The sequence below is a fragment of the Nyctereutes procyonoides genome, unplaced genomic scaffold (genome assembly GCF_905146905.1).
Source record: "Nyctereutes procyonoides isolate TBG_1078 unplaced genomic scaffold, NYPRO_anot_genome, whole genome shotgun sequence".
Lineage (NCBI taxonomy): Eukaryota > Metazoa > Chordata > Mammalia > Carnivora > Canidae > Nyctereutes > Nyctereutes procyonoides.
This window is the reverse complement of record NW_026575044.1, coordinates 8,802,968-8,821,849: the sequence shown is the minus strand read 5'-3', so window position 1 is coordinate 8,821,849 and position 18,882 is coordinate 8,802,968. Positions and strand designations below refer to the sequence as shown.

The window sequence follows — 18,882 nt, the reverse complement described above, 5'->3', positions numbered from 1 at the left end:
TGTCACCTCCTGGAGAGATCATCCTGTATCACCCTGGCTAGAATAGTGCTCCCTTACCCTTATTCTGCTTTTTTCTCTACAGTACCTATCCCTATGTGACCTACAGATTGGCTCATTGCTGTCTCCACAACTAAAAGCCAAGTTCCAAAGAGGACAGGGACTAGGTTTTGTTGAGCATTTCCTAGCATAGAGTATCACTGAATAAATGTTTAGGGAATGAATGAAGTTAAAACAACATATCCATCCTTTTTCATCAAATTCCTGAGGTCACTAGTTTAGGAAAACAGCCTTCCTGATTCCAGAAATCCTCCAAGTACCTGAACTCAACCTCATTATATAATTGTAAAAGATTTACTATATAAGAAAATATTTCTATTCATCACTCAACAGATATTGACTGAACACTTTGTAGTGACAGGTACTTATTAAGCCCTTAATGCTCAGAATATCCCTACTAGGTAGATATGATGACTGCCATTTTATAGCTGGGCAATGAGGCAGGGGCCCATCCAATGACCTTTCCCAGTCACATATCCTCACCTGACATAGGCGGAATCCCAGAAGCAGGCCCATTCTTTCCCCTAAACCATGCTGTAAAGCTATTTTACATGAACTTTAAGCCATCTCATTCCAGAACATTCTCTCCCATCCAGTTCTAGCAGCAATACCACCAACAGGAGCATGGAAACCTCTGTGGTTCATCCCATCACCTCCCTTATTAAGTCTTCGGGGAGTCCCACACGCAGAGCTGGCTGCTTTCCACTCTGATCCCAAAACACCTCACCAACATTGCTGAACACCCACAGCTTGGTGTAAGTGCTTGTCTCAACGATGTCTCCCCCTAAGACTGAAATCTCTCAAGGATAAGGACTGTGTCTCATTCATTGTGGCATCGCTGGTGCCCTGATCAGTGTCTGGCACGTATTGGGAATTTAATAAACGTTGACTGAATGAGTAGATGAATTGCATTAGGAACCACGTTTACATCTCAAGAAGCTGGAAGTGGAGTAAATGACCTCTTGGGCCCTCGTTTTGGCTTCGGTGATCACTCTTCACCTCTTATTTGCATGTTTGCTTCCCCAGTTCCTATTTCTGTGCTGGAATATTTGGGACATTTCCTGCCAACTGTTCTGTGTGACAGTGGCTCGTTCTTACTCATCACCTCCTCCAAGTGATAACCTCTCTCCAAGTTCAGAGTGAAAGCGTACCTCTTGAATTCCGAGGGCTCCATTTCACAGCAGCGTTGGGGGGGAGGTTCTTGTTTCTGTCTGGCTGGAAACAGTCTGCAAGGGCTCAAATTTGGTGCCTCCAAGAGCTAATCTAATTGAATCCTCATGTACACAGTCATGAGCCTTTAAAAAGCTCAAGGCATCAATGGAATGCAGATATTTAAAAATGTCAATAGATACTATTTTTTGCCTATCAAGTTGGCAAAATTAAAAAACAAAAAAAATGCTGAGGTTTTCTCTAGAATAGCTCAAAAACAGTTTTAACAATAGGCTTATAAATAGGGGCGTCCCCAGCTCTTTAAAGTTGACTCAACCATTCCACTTCTAGGAATGTATCCTAAGCAAGTAATTAAGGTTTAACTACCCGGATATTCATAATAATTTATCATAATAGAGAGAAATTGAAAATTATTTAAATGACCAAGAATAAAGAACTAGTTAAATTATAATAGATCCCAACAGTCAGATACTATTCTGCGATTAAATTTATATTTTGCGTGAAGATACATTAATACAGAAAAATTGTTCATGGTGTATTGAAGCACAGATTACATAATAGCATAGGTCATATGAATCTTGTCATAAATATTTGTTGTTTATTTGTTTCTCCTCCCTGATCTGCTGTGATGGTATCTCCTCCTCTGGGTAGAGGCAGCCAGTGGTTGAACGGTCCCTGGGATGATTCCTGCCTTCCATGGATGTCTAGGAGCAGGAACTCCTCAGCCCCTCGACTATCCCTCCCAGGACTCTGACCATAGCCCATGCAAGGTCACCCTCTGTGACAATAGCCCTGGACAGGTTGTGCCAGTTATGAGGTGATTGCTATGTCTTGCTCCTCACTTCTTTGCCCCCAGAAACCCTCTGGCTTCCAGTCTGCCCTGAGCCTCATTCCCCAGCTCCTGTGGGCTCTGTGAGCACCTCAGCCCCCAGTTAATCCCGTTTCACTTTGGTTAAGCAGGCTTGTTCCCATCCTTACAGTCAAGAACCCCAAACAATCAACCCCACAGTGATATTTTGAAGACATTATATAAAAATACATAGTCCTGGGTTTTCTCCTCCTTTCTTGCTTACTGGTATTTTCCAATTTCTTTTTAAAGATTATGCATTGCAGGGCAGCTGGATGGCTCAGTGGCTGAGCGTCTGCCTTCAGCTCAGGTTGTGATCCCAGGGTTCTGGGATCAAGTCCCGCATCAGGTTCCCTGCAGGAAGTCTGCTTTTCCCTCTGCCTATGTCTCTGCCTAGGTCTCTGCCTATGTCTCTGCTTCTCCCTCTGTGTCTCTCATGAATAAATAAAATCTTAAAAATAAAATAAAAAATAAAAATAAAAACGAAGCAAAACCAAACCCTGACTTTTTAAAGCTACGCTTAAAGTCAGGTAATATTCAATGCATACCTTCACAAATTTCACAAACTTAGTGATAAATGGTTAGAAGCCTCCGTCAAGATTCCATAGGGAGCAGCTGAAGACTAGCGAGGGAAGCCCCAGGATTTTCCGCCACTCCACACAGTTACTCATAAAGCTATGTCCAGATTTTTAGAATCAGCTATTTTATCTCCTTCTCCAAAGAGTTAGAGTTGGCCCCAAATTTTCAACTTTGTGAATTTTTTTGATGAAAATAAAAGTTTCGGGCAGCCCCGGTGGCGTAGCAGTTTAGCACCGCCTGCAGCCCAGGGTGTGATCCTGGAGACGGGGGATCAAGTCCCACGTCGGGCTCCACGCAGGAGCTTCTCTCTCTGCTTCTCTCTCTGCCTGTGTCTCTGCCTCTCTAAATAAATAAATAAATAAATAAACAAACAAATAAATCTTTTTTAAAAATTTAAAAAAAGTTTCCTCAAATGAATGAAAGTTTTCTTCAGTAGGTGAGGTGAATAATTTAAGTCACGTTAAAAGCATTATGACTGCTAGCAAATTTTTAAAGGAGAAGAAAGAGCCACCAAGCCCACTTTCTGGGTATTTATCTAAAATGATTGAAAACAGGGTCTCAGAGATATGTACACTCATGTTCATAGCAGCCTTATTCACAAGAGCCAAGAAATGAAAGCAATTCAAATGTGCCTATTCCTGCAGAACCACTTTTGGACAGTACCCATATATTTACTACTACCACATTTTTAAAAAAGATTTTACTTATTTATTGGGAGAGAGAGAAAACAAGCACAAGTGGGGGTAGGGCAGAAGAAGAGAATCTTCAAGTAAACTCCCTGCCCAGTGTGGAGATTGATATGGGGCTCCATGTGGGGCTCAATCTCACCATCCTGAGGTCATGACCTGAGCCGAAACCAAGAGTCAGACGCTGAGCCATCCATTCACCCCATGAAGTGAATTTCAAGCAGTTCAAATGCCCACCAATGAATGAATGGCTAAACAAAATGTGGTATGTACGTATGATGGAGTATTATTCAGCCTATAAAAAGGAAGGAAATCCTAACACCTGCTACCACATGGATGAACCTTGAGGACATTATGCTAAGTGAAATAAGCCAGTCACAAAGAGACAAATACTGTGTGATTCATGGGCAGCCCGGGTGGCTCAGCGGTTTAGCACTGCCTTCAGCCCAGGTCAGGGCCTGATCCTGGAGACCCGGGATCGAGTCCCACATTGGGGCTCCCTGCATGGAGCCTGCTTCTCCCTCTCCTGTGTCTCTGCCTCCCTCTCTCTCTGTCTGTCTCTGTCTCTCTCTGTGGGTGTCTCATGAATAAATAAAATCTTTTAAAAATATATACTGTGTGATTCAACTTACATCCAATATCTAACTCATAGTCATCAAACTCTCAGAAACAAAGTAGAATGGTACTTGCTAGTGACCGGGGGTAAAGGGGAGCTGTTTAAGGGGTATAGCCATTTCAGATTTGCAAGATGAAATGGTTCTGGAGATCTGTTTCACAAAAACGTAAATAGATTCAGCACTATTGAACCATACATGTGACAATGATGAAGATGGCACATTTTATACTGTTTTTTATAAACCACAGTTTAAAAAAAAAAAAAGACAAAGCACTGCCTAAAACCTCCTAATTTCACAATCTAGAAGTAAACTTAAGAGCTTATAATTAATAGCACCATGAGGGATGCCTGGGTGGCTTAGTGGTTGAGCATCTGTCTTAGGCTCAGGGAGTGATCCTGAGGTCCTGGGATCGAGTCCCGCATCAGGCTCCCCACGGGAAGCCTATTTCTCTCTCTGCCTGTGTCTCTGCCTCTCTCTGTGTCTCTCATGAATAAACAAAATATTTTTTTTAAAAAAAAGGAGGAAAGAGAGGTAAAATACAAGTCGAAATAGTTGGGAGTATAAAGACAAATGTTGCCTTTGTGACTATGTCACATTTATTCTGCAGCTGGGAGATGGAAATGAGATTTCTGTGGGAAGTGTATGCTGCTCTTTTTGGGTGGCCTTGAAAAAAAAAAGACAAATTTATGCTAAAGAGAAAAGGAATCCTATTCCAAAGAACTAATAACTCTTATTAATCCTAGCGAGATAGACTTTCCTTGAGAAAGGTGTGAAGTTGGACAGCAGTCAGAATGTTCGAGAGATTTCTAGAAGGGGGTACCTGGTTTTGAGGCATCCTTCTGGGAGGGAGCCAGTCCTCAGAAAGAGATCCTCATCATCTGATTATAAAGGCATTGGGACTAACTCACCAAACTGTGCTTCTCTGGCACCGGGGTCATGCATGGCAACAGACTTCTAGAAGAGAACCCTGAGCCGCCCGTGTGCTCCAAACAAGTCCACGCCTGGGGCTCTGCACTTGGAACTTCACCGAAGTATGTTGGTGCAGGCCGCTGCTGCCGCCAAATTGTGTGCCCCTGGGTGCACTGCCACCTTAAAGGACAGTTCACATCCCCGCCACCCTCCTTAGCAGCTGCAGTGTGTCCCCAGTCGCAGCAGGCTGCGTGTTCATGCTCTGAGGGTCATCACACCTTCTTCCCCCCGCCGCTCTGACCAGTCTAAAGGCATGTGGTCGGACTCACGTCCAGGTGGTGACTCTAACACGCGGACTAAGTGAGTGGCACGCCAGTTCTCCATTCAGGCTTCAACCCAAGTAGAATCTGGGGAAACAGGAGGAGGAAATGTCTCCCATCACTACACCTTCATTTTTATTTGGTCTCTTTAAACGGGATGACCACATATTAATTGTCTAAACAGGCACCTTCTAAAAGGGAGCTCTGTTACTAATCACGTTGGCATGAGGGGTACAGGCTGGGGCCACCCCGGGCAAACCAGGACATATGGTCACCCTACATATGAAGAGAGGACTTGAATGAAGAAGACACAAGCAGCAGAGCCCTGGTTGACCCCAGGTGACCCACACACAAACAACAATAGCTCAGTGTAGTAAGCCACTCAGGTGTTAGAGTTAATTATCACAACACAACATAGCCCCAACTGACAAATGCAGCCCCCCATAGCTGTGAATCTTTGTCATCCCCTCTGCAACATGGGGGTAAGGTGGACCCATATCAGCGGGCAGCTGTGAGGGTTCAATGAGCTGATACGTGCAAAGCACAGTGAATGGGGCACAAGCATTAGCTGTCATAACATGGAGACTAAAAGAACACTCTAAGGACACAGTGAAGTCAAATTGCAAGCAGATGGGGTCATTCCCTGGGAATGGCAGGAGAGCCGGTCACCCCTCCCTCCTGTCATACTAGTCGCTGCCCTTTAGAGGTCCTGAGGCCTCGCCCCTCTCAATCTGTTAGCTGATCTTCCCCTAATCCGCACACTCCATGGACCATCACTCCACCTGCGTTCTGTGAAGTCCTCAACTACCCTGACCTTCCATTCCTTCCATCTCAGATGACAAAACCTTAACCCCAAATCAACACAACAACCCAAGTGCTCCAAACAAGTCCACAACTGGGGCTCTGCACTTGGCACTTCACTGAAGTATGTTGGTGCAGGCCACTGCTGCCAAACATACTTTGGGGCTACTGGACGAAATCCCCTGGGGTTTTCTGGAAATCCTTACATGGGCTCTTTCTCAACTCCTGCTCTGTAACCTACTACCTTCTTCCTCGTAAGGAGTATGCTAGTTCGTTGTTCCAACCCTCCCCAAAGCAATCCTTTTTTTTTGCTCTGGAACCTGGGTGGCTTCTCCTGATTCCTTGGGGTCTTTGGCTTCTGTGCTGGCCCTCAGCTCTTTGAGTACAAACACACCTGCATGTGTCTGTCCCCTCTTCCAGAAATAACTCCCTCAACCTCGCTGTCTCTGTCCAGCCCTGTCTTCATGCTCCACTTTACTGTAGCTTTCTGGTCCTCAACTCGCTGAACCCTGCACTCTGTCACTCACCAAATCTGCTCCTGCAGAGCACCTCTGTTGCTACAGCTGGTGGACGTTTTCTGTCTTGAATGTACCCGCCCTCTCTCTGGCACTTGGTTTCTCTTTGTGATCCTCCTTCCTTGGCTTCCAGATGCTTCTCTCCTGTATCCTCTCCTTGGGCTTCTCCTTCCCAGTCTCTCACGGGCTCCTCCTCAGCTGCCTTCCCTCAAAGGCTGATGTTCTTCATGCGCTGTTGGCCTCTTCTTTTTCCTTTCCACTACTTTTCTACTTTTTTTCTTAACAATTACTCACATGCTGAGGCCTCCAAAATCCATATCTCTTGCCAGATATTCCTTCTACTTGTCCAATTGATTGTTTGATGTCTCCCCTGGGTGTCTCACTAGCTCCTCGATCCCAGGGTGTCCACTGCCAAACTCCCCATCTTTGCCCACCAACCCTGACTTGTTTCTTGATTTCCTAGCTACATAAATGGCTCTATAATCCACCTGCTGTCCAAGCCAAAAGCCTGGGATTCCCATTTGATTTTTCCCAACCTATCCCCTTCCACCAACCAAGTCCCATGCCAACCGGTCTTCCTGCTTCTGTCTCGACTCTCCAAGATCTATTTTCCATACGATTTCAAATGATCTCCATGATCTTCAGAAAAAAGTCCAAATTCTAACACTAAAATCCTAACTGTATGCTTAACCCAATATCCTTAATGATATTGCATCTCTCGTGTTCCCCAAATCTCCTACATGCCAAATATACTATACTATCTTCAATTCCCAGACTGCTCCATGTTTCAAGGAACCCCTCTCCCCTGGTGTTTGTTACTTGCTTCTTCCCTGCAGAAACACCCTGTGTCCAGCCACCAGCTTAGCAAACAACTCATCCCTACCTTAGATATCACCTGATCTGGGAGGCCCTCTCAGCTCATCAGACTCTGCTCCCCATCCCCCAGAAACTCACTCACCAGGCCGAGTGAGCTGCTCCTCTTTTGCACTTCCAGAACACCCAAATGTGTCCCAGTCTGAACTGTGGTTGCTGACTGACTTGCAGATCTCCCTCACTAAACCATGACCTCCATTAGTTACTGATGGAGCCACCTCATAGTTCCAGTTCCTAACACAGTATCTAAGAATACTGAGTGAATGCGTCATGAACCAATGAACAAATGTGACAAATAGTCTCTTGGGTAGCAGCCCCCTGTCTTGCATGCCTAGAAGGAAGAATCATAAGCAACATCAAATGTTTATGTGTGTATATACATAAAATACGCACATACGCAGAGGGGAAGTATCTTCAAATAGCGATCATGTAAAGAATGATCCATGGAAGAATGTAGTCATTATGGAAGATTATTCATTTTCCTTCACCTTATTTTCCCTTTGCTTGGAAGTCCCTGGGTCTCTCTCCATCATGATTCCTTATGTTCAGATAACTTTATTCTGCTCCTTCCACAGTTGTACCTCCTGCACACCACATAATTTCTCAATATTCTTACTCAGTATTCAGAACATTATTCTCATGGCTATTCTGAATAGCTAAGAATTCTAAAGACCAGAAGAGAACTGCCACTTCCTTACTTTGTCAATTTCCATTCATGTCTTCTTATCTCTAGATCCAATAACCTTGACTCTGTTAGCTACTCCATAAATGGTAACACGCTGGATCAGCACACTTAAATTTTACTCTAAGTAACTATCACTTTAAATGAAATTGGTAATCGACACTCATAAGGGATGAATTATTAATATTCATTCCAACAACTCCCCTTCCAGATCAGATGCTGAAAGGTTTGCTGTTTGTTGTTTCACCAAGTTGCTACTCATCTTCAGTCTGCGGTCACTCTGCCCCATCCCAAGATCTTTCTATGACATATCTTGGGTCATTCTGGTCATTCTTCATTTTGTCAGCTTAATGAATTTGAAGGTCATCTATCTGGATTTTATTGTAAAAAATCCACAACAGGGGCACCTGGGTGGCTCAGTGGTTGAGCATCTGCCTTCGGCTCAGGTCATGATCCCAGGGTCCTGAGATTGAGTCTCGCATCAGGCTCCCCACAGGGAGCCTCCTTCTCCCTTTGCTTATGTCTCTGCCTCTCTTTCTGTGTCTCTCATGAATGAATGAATGAATGAATGAATGAATGAATAAATAAATAAATAAATCTTAAAAAAAAAGAAAATCCACAACAATGCATGGATAATGTTAAAATGTTTTAAAGAATTGGCTTTAAAATAATTAGTCATTTGTCATTCTATAAGTCTAGACATATCAAATAAATGTGTTCATCTTTAAAAAAAACAAAGTATCTTGAAATAGTTGTCACCAAGTATTAATTAGCATGTGTAGGAATTATAAGATGTAAAATTAACAAAGACAGGCCATCTCTACAGTCATCCTTTCAATGAGAAATTAAGTCTTCAGGGCACCTAGCCGTCATCTACCACCATCATGGCTATGTAGTCCTTGTAACGAATGGAATTCGATTCTGGGTCAATTGCAGCGGACAACATTTCTTCCATTTCTTCCTGAGAAAAAGGCTCACCTGGGAAGGACAAGAAGGCATATTCATCACTGACAATCTTCTGAATTTTTTTTTTCTCTTCCCACCAGCCAGCTTCATTGCCTTGGAGCCACCCAGACCCTGATGGGTCGCTGGCTCCCCTCCCTGGGGCCCTGAAGACAGCACACCACAGCAGTCCAGGGATTCCAAGAGCCTGCTGTTGTGCCCCTACCAGATTTTAGACTTATTTAACCTTGTAGATGTCATAGCTCAAGCAACCTATGAAATCAATCACTTCAGCCAACATAGCAGGAGAATATTAAGACACCCTGAATGAAGTTGTTTATTTATTTGAACTAAGGCTATTGGGATTGCCTAAGGATTCACCCGAAGTCCCAGTTTTCTAGGAAGTCTTATCACTACATTTTCAATGATGTGAGGACGGGACTACATGGTCATTATGCAAAATTTCTCAAGAGCAGATAGCAGAGGCTCGAACTATAACAAGTGTATCTCTAACTATTCCCTAACCAGGTCTGGCCAATGTTGTGATGCCAGCTGAGCCCAGGGACAGATGCCATTCATCAACCATGTCAAAATGGCTCTCTTTGTCACAGCTCGGCCCAGTGTTGCTGTCAAACAAAACCAAAGGTTGCATAGAAAATCTGTGGCTTTAGCTGGATTCAGATAGCAGCTGAGGATCATCTTGGACATTGTTTTCATCAAGATGAGAAGCAAAATTAGGAAGAACGGAAGAACATTGGAAATGTTACTGGCTACTTAAGAAAGAACTTTGTCCTGATATTAAGCAAAAATTCAGAAGCATCCAAATCATCACTTTCTCCCTAAAGAGTCTTCTCTGAGCAGGTAAGTTACCAAGGCCTGAGGATCACTTACCTTCTGAGCTTGTCACCTGCAACTACAAACAATGCTTTCTAGGTTGGAATTCAGCCCATACTAGAGAAATTATTCAAGTGGGGATCAAGATGATGATGACAGATTACCAAACAAGGAACATGTGTTGAGTTCTTTAAACCATACTTACATCCTAAGAAAAGAAAAAATGCCTACAGAGCCTACAGAGACAGATTCTGAATCTTTCTTATACCTGATTAAAGGCTAAATCCACTACCAATGAACTCTGATGGGCACCATGGAAGTCCTTTAAAAAATACTAGTAACAACCACTTATTGAGAGCTACTGTGTGCCAGACACTGACCTATGTGCTTCAGATACATTAACTAAGTTAACCTCCCAGGCATCTCATTAGAGGTAAGAACTGCTACCCCACTTACAGAAGAGGACACCAGGGCTGCCTGGGAGGCTCAGTGAGTTAAGCATCCGACTCCTGATTTCGGCTAAGATCATGATCTCAGGGTCATGGGATCAAGTCCTGAGTTGGGCTCCATGCCCCAGTAGGGAGTCACCTTGAGATTCTCTCCTTTCTCTCCCTCTGCCCCTCCCCTTGCTTGTGCTCTCTCTCTTGCTCTCTCAAATAAATAAATAAATAAATCTTAAAAGAAGAGGAAGAAGAAGAAGAAAGAGGAGGAGGAGGAGGAGAGGACTCCAGCAGTCAGACAGGAGGCTGCCCGTCTCAGTCAGTGGATGGCAGAGCTGGGATCTGGACACCATAGCCCAGCTCAAGGTCCCCGAACTCAAGAACCAACTCGACTTCTCAAAACAAGGCCTGGCTCACAGTAAAATCCAGAAGGCAGTCATGCCACTTCCTTGGGCAAGGAAGGAGATACGCAGTACTTGATTAAGGATGGAAGGAGAACAGCTTAATGATAAAGAGCACAATCTTGGGAGGCTGACTGCCTGGGTTCAAATGCTCAGCTGTCTCCTTAGCTTTAAGGTCTGGGACAAGTCACTTAGCCTCTCTATGCCTTAGTTTTCTTGTCTAAAATGCAGTGACAATAATAAGTGTCTACAGAATATGGTCATTATAAGAGTTATTATTTAAATAGCATTTAGAATGTTGCCTAGCACATAGGTGGCAATATGTGTTTATTTAAAAAGAAACATTTTTTTGAGGGCCACCTGAATTGCCTGGTCAGTTAAGCATCTGCCTTCAGCTCAGGTCATAATCTCAGGGTCCTGGGATCAAGCCCTGCATCAGGCTTCCTGCTCAGTGGGGAGTCTGCTTCTCCTTCTGCCTCTGCATGCCACTCTCCCTGCTCATGCGCGCGCGCTCTCTCTCTCTCTCTCCTTCTCCCCCACCAAAATAAATAAATAAAATCTTAAAAAAAATTTTTTTGAGAACTTCCCTGCTGCTAAATACTGTCTGACATCAACACATGCCTGGACATCTTGTAGGAATTTGATTCAATGTAACCACATTGGCATGTTTGTCATGTGACATCCTGGGCATTCAGAATGCATATTCCCAATCTGACCAATATTCTGTGGATATTGCGAAAAGTCATGTTGTATACACTGCAGTCCATTTCTGATCTCTCTATGGCGGCAGCAGCGTTACCACAATACGCTCATCCAGGTCAAACCTCTGCTACCTCTGCCTCAGCTCCCACCTCTGTCCCCTGTACTCTGTGACTCACAAAGAGCCATGGATCCTGTCCCACTGTACCTATCTCTTCTTTCCATTCCCACTGCCAGCACTGGACTGACTCCACTAGGATAGCTGCACAAATCCCCAGTAGCCTCCTGACTTCCCTCACTGTAACATTTTTGGATCTCTCTCCATTGGCCCCTTCACACATTCTTCATTCATCTGCTCGTTCATTCATTCAACACACATTTGTTCAGACTTACTCTGCAGGGGCTGTAATGTGCAAGACTTTACTCCTGCTCTCAGCAACTCACCATACAAAGTATATTATCTTGAGAATCCACTGTCTTATACTGTGAATTGTCTTATGTTACTTTTATTTCCCCCAGAATAATATCCTGGAGAAATGGAGAAGATTTAGTACCTCTCACCGCACTTGGCACGCCTCACCTACACACAGCAGGTCACCATATCAATGACTCTGAACTGTGTCAGGCCATTTTGACTAAATTCATATTGCCTAATATAATCCAGGATTCACTCCCCCTAATTACGCCTTAGGGTTAAGAGGCTGATGCTTTCAAGGCCATTTCCTCCCATCAAAGTAAACCCCTAAGACATCTGTTACAGTGTCACAAGAGTACTTAGGAGTGGCTATGACAGCCATGTCATCCTTGCCCTCACTGCCTACAGCCCCACATCGTGGTGGGTTAGGTCGACATGGTCCAGGCAGCTGCACAGGTGGAAACAGTGTTTGTCTCCCTTCCTCAGAATTATTTGCATTTGTGATTCCATCTCAAGTGATTGCAGCTCTGAATCACAGAGGACTCAATCTGCAAACCAGCGAACTGAACAAGGGATGGGAGGCTGGGGAGGTGACCAAGATGAGTATGGTTTTAGGAGAAAGCCCATTAGGTCACTGACATTCAGGCAAAACAAACTTACACATCAGCCTAAGCAGAGAGAGTTTCTCAAGGAAACATGTCGGCATAGAGAAGTATGCCGATATTATGGATAAGTGTGTGTGTGTGTAGGTCAAGGTCAAAGCAAATGTAGAGTTCCACCAGCATAAGAAGATGTAAGTGTTTGGATGAATTCCATTCAATGGATACTGTGTTATCTGTAACTTCATCAACTGAAACACTCTTTAAAAAGGAATTTTTATATAATCCAATTCAAATCTTCAATCTAGTAACCAGCATTGATTTATAGTGATTGACAGTTCATGTTTTCCAAGTGGCATAGCTTTTATTCTGAAGAATACTCTAAGTGAAAGGAGGGATTTCAATTTGCAGAAGTATCTTTATACGCTACAAGTTCCTAGAAGGCAACAATCAATCTCCCCATAACCTCCACTTTGCCCACTTATGCCCCCAAAACTGAAACTACCCCAAAACCAAAATAATAGGAATAGTAAATAACTCTTTTAACCAGAATGATTGACTTAAAAGCATCCCCTAGGGGCATCTGGGTGGCTCGGTGGTTGAGCATCTGCCTTTGGCTCAGGGGGTGATCCTGGGATCCTGGGATCTAGTCCCACAACCGGCTCCCCACAGGGAGCCTACTTCTCCCTCTGCCTAAGTCTCTGCCTCTCTCTGTGTTTCTCATGAACCATTTAAAAAACTTTTTAAAACAAGCATCCCCTAGAATTTTTCCATAATATTTGTCAAATTATTAATCACTTAAATAAGTCACAATTATAAAATAAGTAATAAATCACTGGTACCTTCTTCAGTCATATACTTGATCAATTCTTCCTTAGTTAGAAATCCACGTTTGGATGGATCTAACACCTAGTAGAAAAGAAAAGACAGACATTATATTTTTTTACTTGGTGAATAAATTCTACAGCATGAATTTTTCATATATAAACATATATAAAATCTGGAGCTTACACACCTCAAATGCTCGAAGAAGGATATCTTCTGGAATTGGTCTGTACCTAATTTATGCAGTAAAAGGAGCAAATGCCACAGTATTTAGCTCAGTCTCGACACAAAAATGATCACATAAAATGAAATAAAAGCTGCTAATATACAAGGATAATAATACTTCCCTCACTGTAACATTTTTGGATTTCCAGATCTGAAAGTTGAGAGCACTCCACACCCAAAGAAGATGCTTATTTCAACATCACTGGCATACGTGATGATATCTATTAGCCTTTTTCATCACTATGAAAATCAACTTATTTGGAAACAAAATTTCTACAATAAACCAACTGTGGTAAGCTAAGACTACACATTCCTTAGAAAAATAATCAGGGCAAATTCTCATTGATAACTCAAAATAGAAGATAATAAATATGTTGTTGATTTATGCTTTCTGTGGCCTTTTTGCTCTGTGATTACATTTTGCTTATTGGCTTAATGCAAATGTGGCTGGTATTCCTAAGCACATGTCAACTGGCAGTTCCGGGGTCTAGTGAAGAGTCAGGGAAGTTATCCCAGGATAAATACTGGTTGGGTATAATACACAAAGTGAGAAAGCCAAGTGTTTTGAAATTAACATAATCTTAGTCATTACTTCACCGTAACAGGTGCATGTTCTCACCTTTTTTCTAGTAGTACTTTGGTCATCACTGGAAGAAATTTTTCAAATCGAATGTATCCAGTGGGTTCTTCCTCCTCTACCTAGATATTCAATGAAAAATTGCCATGCATTACCTCAACAAGTGTACTGAGCCACTCCTTTATCACTATGCCAAGTGCTAGAGATTTGATACTGAGCATTCTCGGGCACAGTCTCTGCTCGTAGAGTTTCTATCTGGTAGCGGAAACAAGAGTGTTAACTATAAGCACAGTGAAGTGAAGGAGCATGGGTCTACTGGAGTATAGAGCAAGGGAAAGTTCTAGGCCAGGTCAGGAAAAGCACTCATGAGGAAATCACACTGGAGCTGACTCCAGGTAGAGGAAACTGAGTGGCCCGTGGAGGCCAGGAGGCCGGGAGGCATAGGAAGCACGGAAGGGGATGTTCCCCGATGAGGCTGGAGGGAGAGACAGGAGCCAGACCTTGCAGGGTCTTAAATGAGCTGTGGAAGTGACTTTGGTTGTTATGCTGAGACCAACAGGAGACCCCTGAAAGTCTGGTAGATGTGCATATGAAAGATCACACTGGTTGTGGGTGAGGTGGCTTCTGTGGTGGGCTCAGCAGGTCATAGAGCTCGGAGTAGAGTGGTGGCTGTGAGGGAGAAGTGGATGGTTTCAAGGAATATTTAAGAAGTAAAAGCAGTAAGACCCAGTGGCACCTGGGCTCAGTCAGTTAATTGTCTGACTCTTGGCTTTGGCTCTGGTCATGATCTCAGGGTCATGAGATCCAGTTCCGTGTTGGGTTCTGTGCTCAGCAGGGATTCTGTTAGAAATTTCCCCTCTCTCTCTGCCCTTGACCTGGTCACATGCGTGCATGTGTTCTCTCTCTCTCTCTCTCTCAATAAATAAATAAATAAATAAATAAATAAATAAATAAATAAATAAATAAATCTTAAAAAAAAAAAAAGATAATAGGACCTGGTGCTGCATCTATTATGGGCAAGAATGAGAAATGAGAGAGGAGTCAAGGATTCTGACTTGCACAAATGGGATGGAGTGATGATCTTTTCTGGGATAAGGAACACTGGATAAGGGACCAGGTTAGAGGACCAATCATATCTCAAGGACCAAGCACACATCAAATTACTTTAATAATTATTAAATGCCTACAGCGTTAATGGAACTTTGTTATATCACCATTAGATAAGAGAATACTACATCTGAGAAAGAGAAATTTTGGTACCTAGCACTATTAGATGAGAATGAGAGATTCCCGCCCACAGGTTCAACTTTGATCGTGTGGCTGAACAAAACGCTATTGATCTGAACTTTCATGTCAGGCTATTTACAAGGAGCTGTAAATTTTCCTCTCCCTTTCAAAAGTCCTATTAAAAGGCTCATATATCCCAATTCAACAGAGGACCTTTCAACAGATTTATTGAGTAAAAAATAAGAAATCTGTAAGTTGTCGCTAACTGGAACATACTGTCGTCCAAATGACTATTTTTCAGTGGTTATTCTAGATGCTTTCACGTAGTATGAGGGGAGCCCTCAGGCTCCACTATCAACAGAAAAAGTCATCCATAATGACAGTGATACTCCAGAATCTCTGAGCCCATCAATATATGAACAATTGTTTCAGCTGCCTCTAGGTACAAGGCAAGGTTGTGCAAATTAATGTTCATCTGGCTCTGCTGTGTTTGAGTAGCACTCTGTAACTACCTACCACAAGAGCCTCTTAAAAATTAAATGTCAATCTCATGAGACTACCTGTGGAGGGGTAATTTTTAAATTAAAATCGTGAGTTTCTCTGCTGATTACTCCAGAAATGTGCTCCAGAAGCTAGAGCAATGGTTTGTTTCCTTCTTCCTGCCATCTCCAACAAATCACTGTGGAGCAAACAATCACAACCTTGAAAGATCAAGACCCCTCTGTATTTTATGAGCATCCTCATCAATCTATAAATGGCTTGTGGTTTTTCCAAAGGGAGTTCAACTCTCTAGCACTCTCTCCATCACATGAAAATTTGTAACACATAATATGTGCCCTGTAATTCTTCCTTGGCTCCCACAGGACTTAGACGAGCCCCCAGTGCTCTGAAAGTTAGGGTGAAAACTGCAATCATTCTGGCCCCATGTATCTGTGAAGAGCCCAAACTGCACAAAAACAGTAAGCTAAAGATCTCTAGCTAATCAGGATACCAGAGGAGGTACACCTTTTCTTTGACTTTTTTAAAGTCAAAGATGGATAATGAATAAACAGAGGACTTGTGGTTACAAAATAAGAAGAAAAATAAGGAAATCCATCTTCATCTTGAGCAGACTGTGAAAATATTTCTATGACCCAACACTGTCCTCTAGAGGCCATATCTAATCCTTTCTTCAGTACAAAAGGATGTATACACGATGGTATAAAAATACAATTACATGATCATTCTTACTCCATTGTGCTAATAAACTGTTTAATATATACCAGAAACTATTTTATATTATAAAAGGTTTTGTAGTACTAAATAACCTTTTGGGGCATCTGGGTGGCTCAGTCAGTTAAATGTCTGCCTTAGACTCAGGTCATGATCTCGGGGTCCTGGGATCAATCCCTACTAAGCAGGGAGTCTGCTTCTCCCTCTCCCTTTGCCCCTCCCCTCCCCTTCTGCTCTTTCCAAGAAATAAATATTTTTTTAAAAAATAAGCTTTTTATTTTAGAATAGTTTTAGAGAAAAGTTGCAAAGATACTGCAGAGTTCCCACATACTGCCCACCCAAGTTTCCCTGTTAACTCTTCGATCACTATGGTACAAATATAGTTGGTTCGTTGTCACAATTAATGAGGTGATATTAGTATATTAGTAGTTACTAAACTCCATGCTCTATTTGAATTCCACGTGTTTTTCCTAAAGTCATTTTTAAAATATGGTAATTCCCCTCTCATAACAAAGAAATAAGATTCTATGTATCTGGAAACAAGAGTGGGGAGAGGGGAAGATAAGATGCGGTTCTATTATTTCTAGTGCAGGACAAGCTAGTTAACTTTATGAGGCTATAGTAAGACAGGACAAAAACACTACTTTCTAGAAATGTTATGCAATAATGGCTCAATGGTTTTTTTAGAGCCACATATTAAAATGCCTTTATGATTTAATAGAAATATATCAAGTATCGAACTATAATCGTGTGTGTGTGTACAAGGGGAGATATATACATAAATAGAGGGAGAGAGGGGCACCTGGGTGGCTCAGTGGTTGAGTGTCTGCCTTCAGCTCAGGGCATGATCCTGGGGCCCTGGGATCGAGTCCTACATCAGGCTCCTCACAGGGAGCCTGCTTCTCCCTCTGCCTATGTCTCTGCCTCTCTCTGTGTGTCTCTCATGAATAAATAAATAAAATCTTTTTAAAAAATCAGGTGATGATATTTATATGGGTTTGTTTCTGGGCTAAAGAGAATCCCTACAGGGATTTCTTTTTTAAAGAAAAAGAGTTTTCTCAAGAAAAAAAAAGAAAGAAAGAAAAAGTTTTCTCTGCTTTGTTAATCTCCATGATTATGATTATGATGATTTCCATCAATAGCATACACACACATCTGGTTCTATATCATGCATTGACATTTCCTCCTAAAAGAATCAATCTCTGATGCTGAAATCTCAAACACAACCTCCCTGACCCACCAAACGGATCTAACTTGTTCATGCAGAAGTTTGGTCCTCCCTTCTATCTGTAAATGCCATACGACATGTGCTGAGAACATACTCCATTGCTAGGCAGACCTAATACCATGTGCCCGGCCCCAATACACCACTTACAGGACAGGGCACTGCCTTCCCCCTCCACTGTCTCCCTCCATGCCTCTTTGGACAGGAAGAGTAACTGCCAGCCACCAAACACATCCCTCCTCTTCCTTTTTTTTTTTTTTTTAAATGCATTTTATTTTTTTATTTTTTTATTTATGATAGTCACAGAGAGAGAGAGAGGCAGAGACACAGGCAGAGGGAGAAGCAGGCTCCATGCACCGGGAGCCCGACGTGGGATTCGATCCCGGGTCTCCAGGATCGCGCCCTGGGCCAAAGGCAGGCGCCAAACCGCTGTGCCACCCAGGGATCCCCATCCCTCCTCTTCCAAAGACAAAAACAAAACAAATAGATCTTGTTACCGCAAATAGGAACGAGGCAAAGTAAGTTATAATCTGGTTTGTTTCTGCCACAAGGAGGGAGAATGTGCTGAAAAGGAGGTAATAACTGTCAAGTAGCCTCGGCAGCATTTATGAACGCAGAGGGAAGAAACCACTTTGCAGGAAGATCCCCCAGCTCCGCCTTCAAGTACCACTTACAGCAAATTCATTGAACGGTATGCAGGCAGATGTTCTCCTGGCACACCAAGGCCCAGATCTGCCTGGCCACTTGTCTCCCAAGAACTAGGGCAGAGCACGCAGCCTGAAGAGAATACGCTGCTTCATTGCCACACAAAGGGCGCAAGTCCTGGAAGCTACCACTGCACCTGTAGACATCCCAGTCTCTCTGCCCCCTTTTTCCAACATGAAGAAAGCTCAGTAAATATGTATGGTGTAGGATTTTTTAAAAATATCAGCATTTATCTAAGTCTCAAAGCATAAGGCAAACACTGGGTTCCCACTCCACTTTGGCAAAAGTTCATATTCTTAATCTGTTTTGCTTCTGTAGGAAGTCAGGCACAGGGAGGTGAAGTGCCCACCTTGTCTATAATTGGGTCAGGTGTTTTGATGGGACCATGGCCCAGAGTTCTTTACCCCCATTCGATAGTGAAATGATTAGGCCATCCCTTTTCTCATTAAAGCATTATTTATTTTAATGCCAAACTCACTGAGTAGGTGCAATAAAACACA

General features: G+C 42.9%; 1 protein-coding gene across 1 annotated transcript in view; it reads right to left on the bottom strand.

Moving 5' to 3' along the window:
• Positions 1-8,689: 8,689 nt before the first annotated feature.
• EFCAB2 (EF-hand calcium binding domain 2) overlaps positions 8,690-18,882 on the bottom strand; it is a 121,654-nt gene continuing 111,461 nt past the window's right edge. Inside the window, exons 4-7 of the mRNA XM_055324401.1 lie at positions 14,056-14,135; positions 13,402-13,444; positions 13,229-13,295; positions 8,690-9,034 (exon numbers count right to left, since the gene is read on the bottom strand). Coding sequence (XP_055180376.1) covers positions 8,919-9,034; positions 13,229-13,295; positions 13,402-13,444; positions 14,056-14,135 — 306 coding nt within the window. The 3' untranslated portion in view covers positions 8,690-8,918. The remainder of the gene's footprint in view (positions 9,035-13,228; positions 13,296-13,401; positions 13,445-14,055; positions 14,136-18,882) is intronic.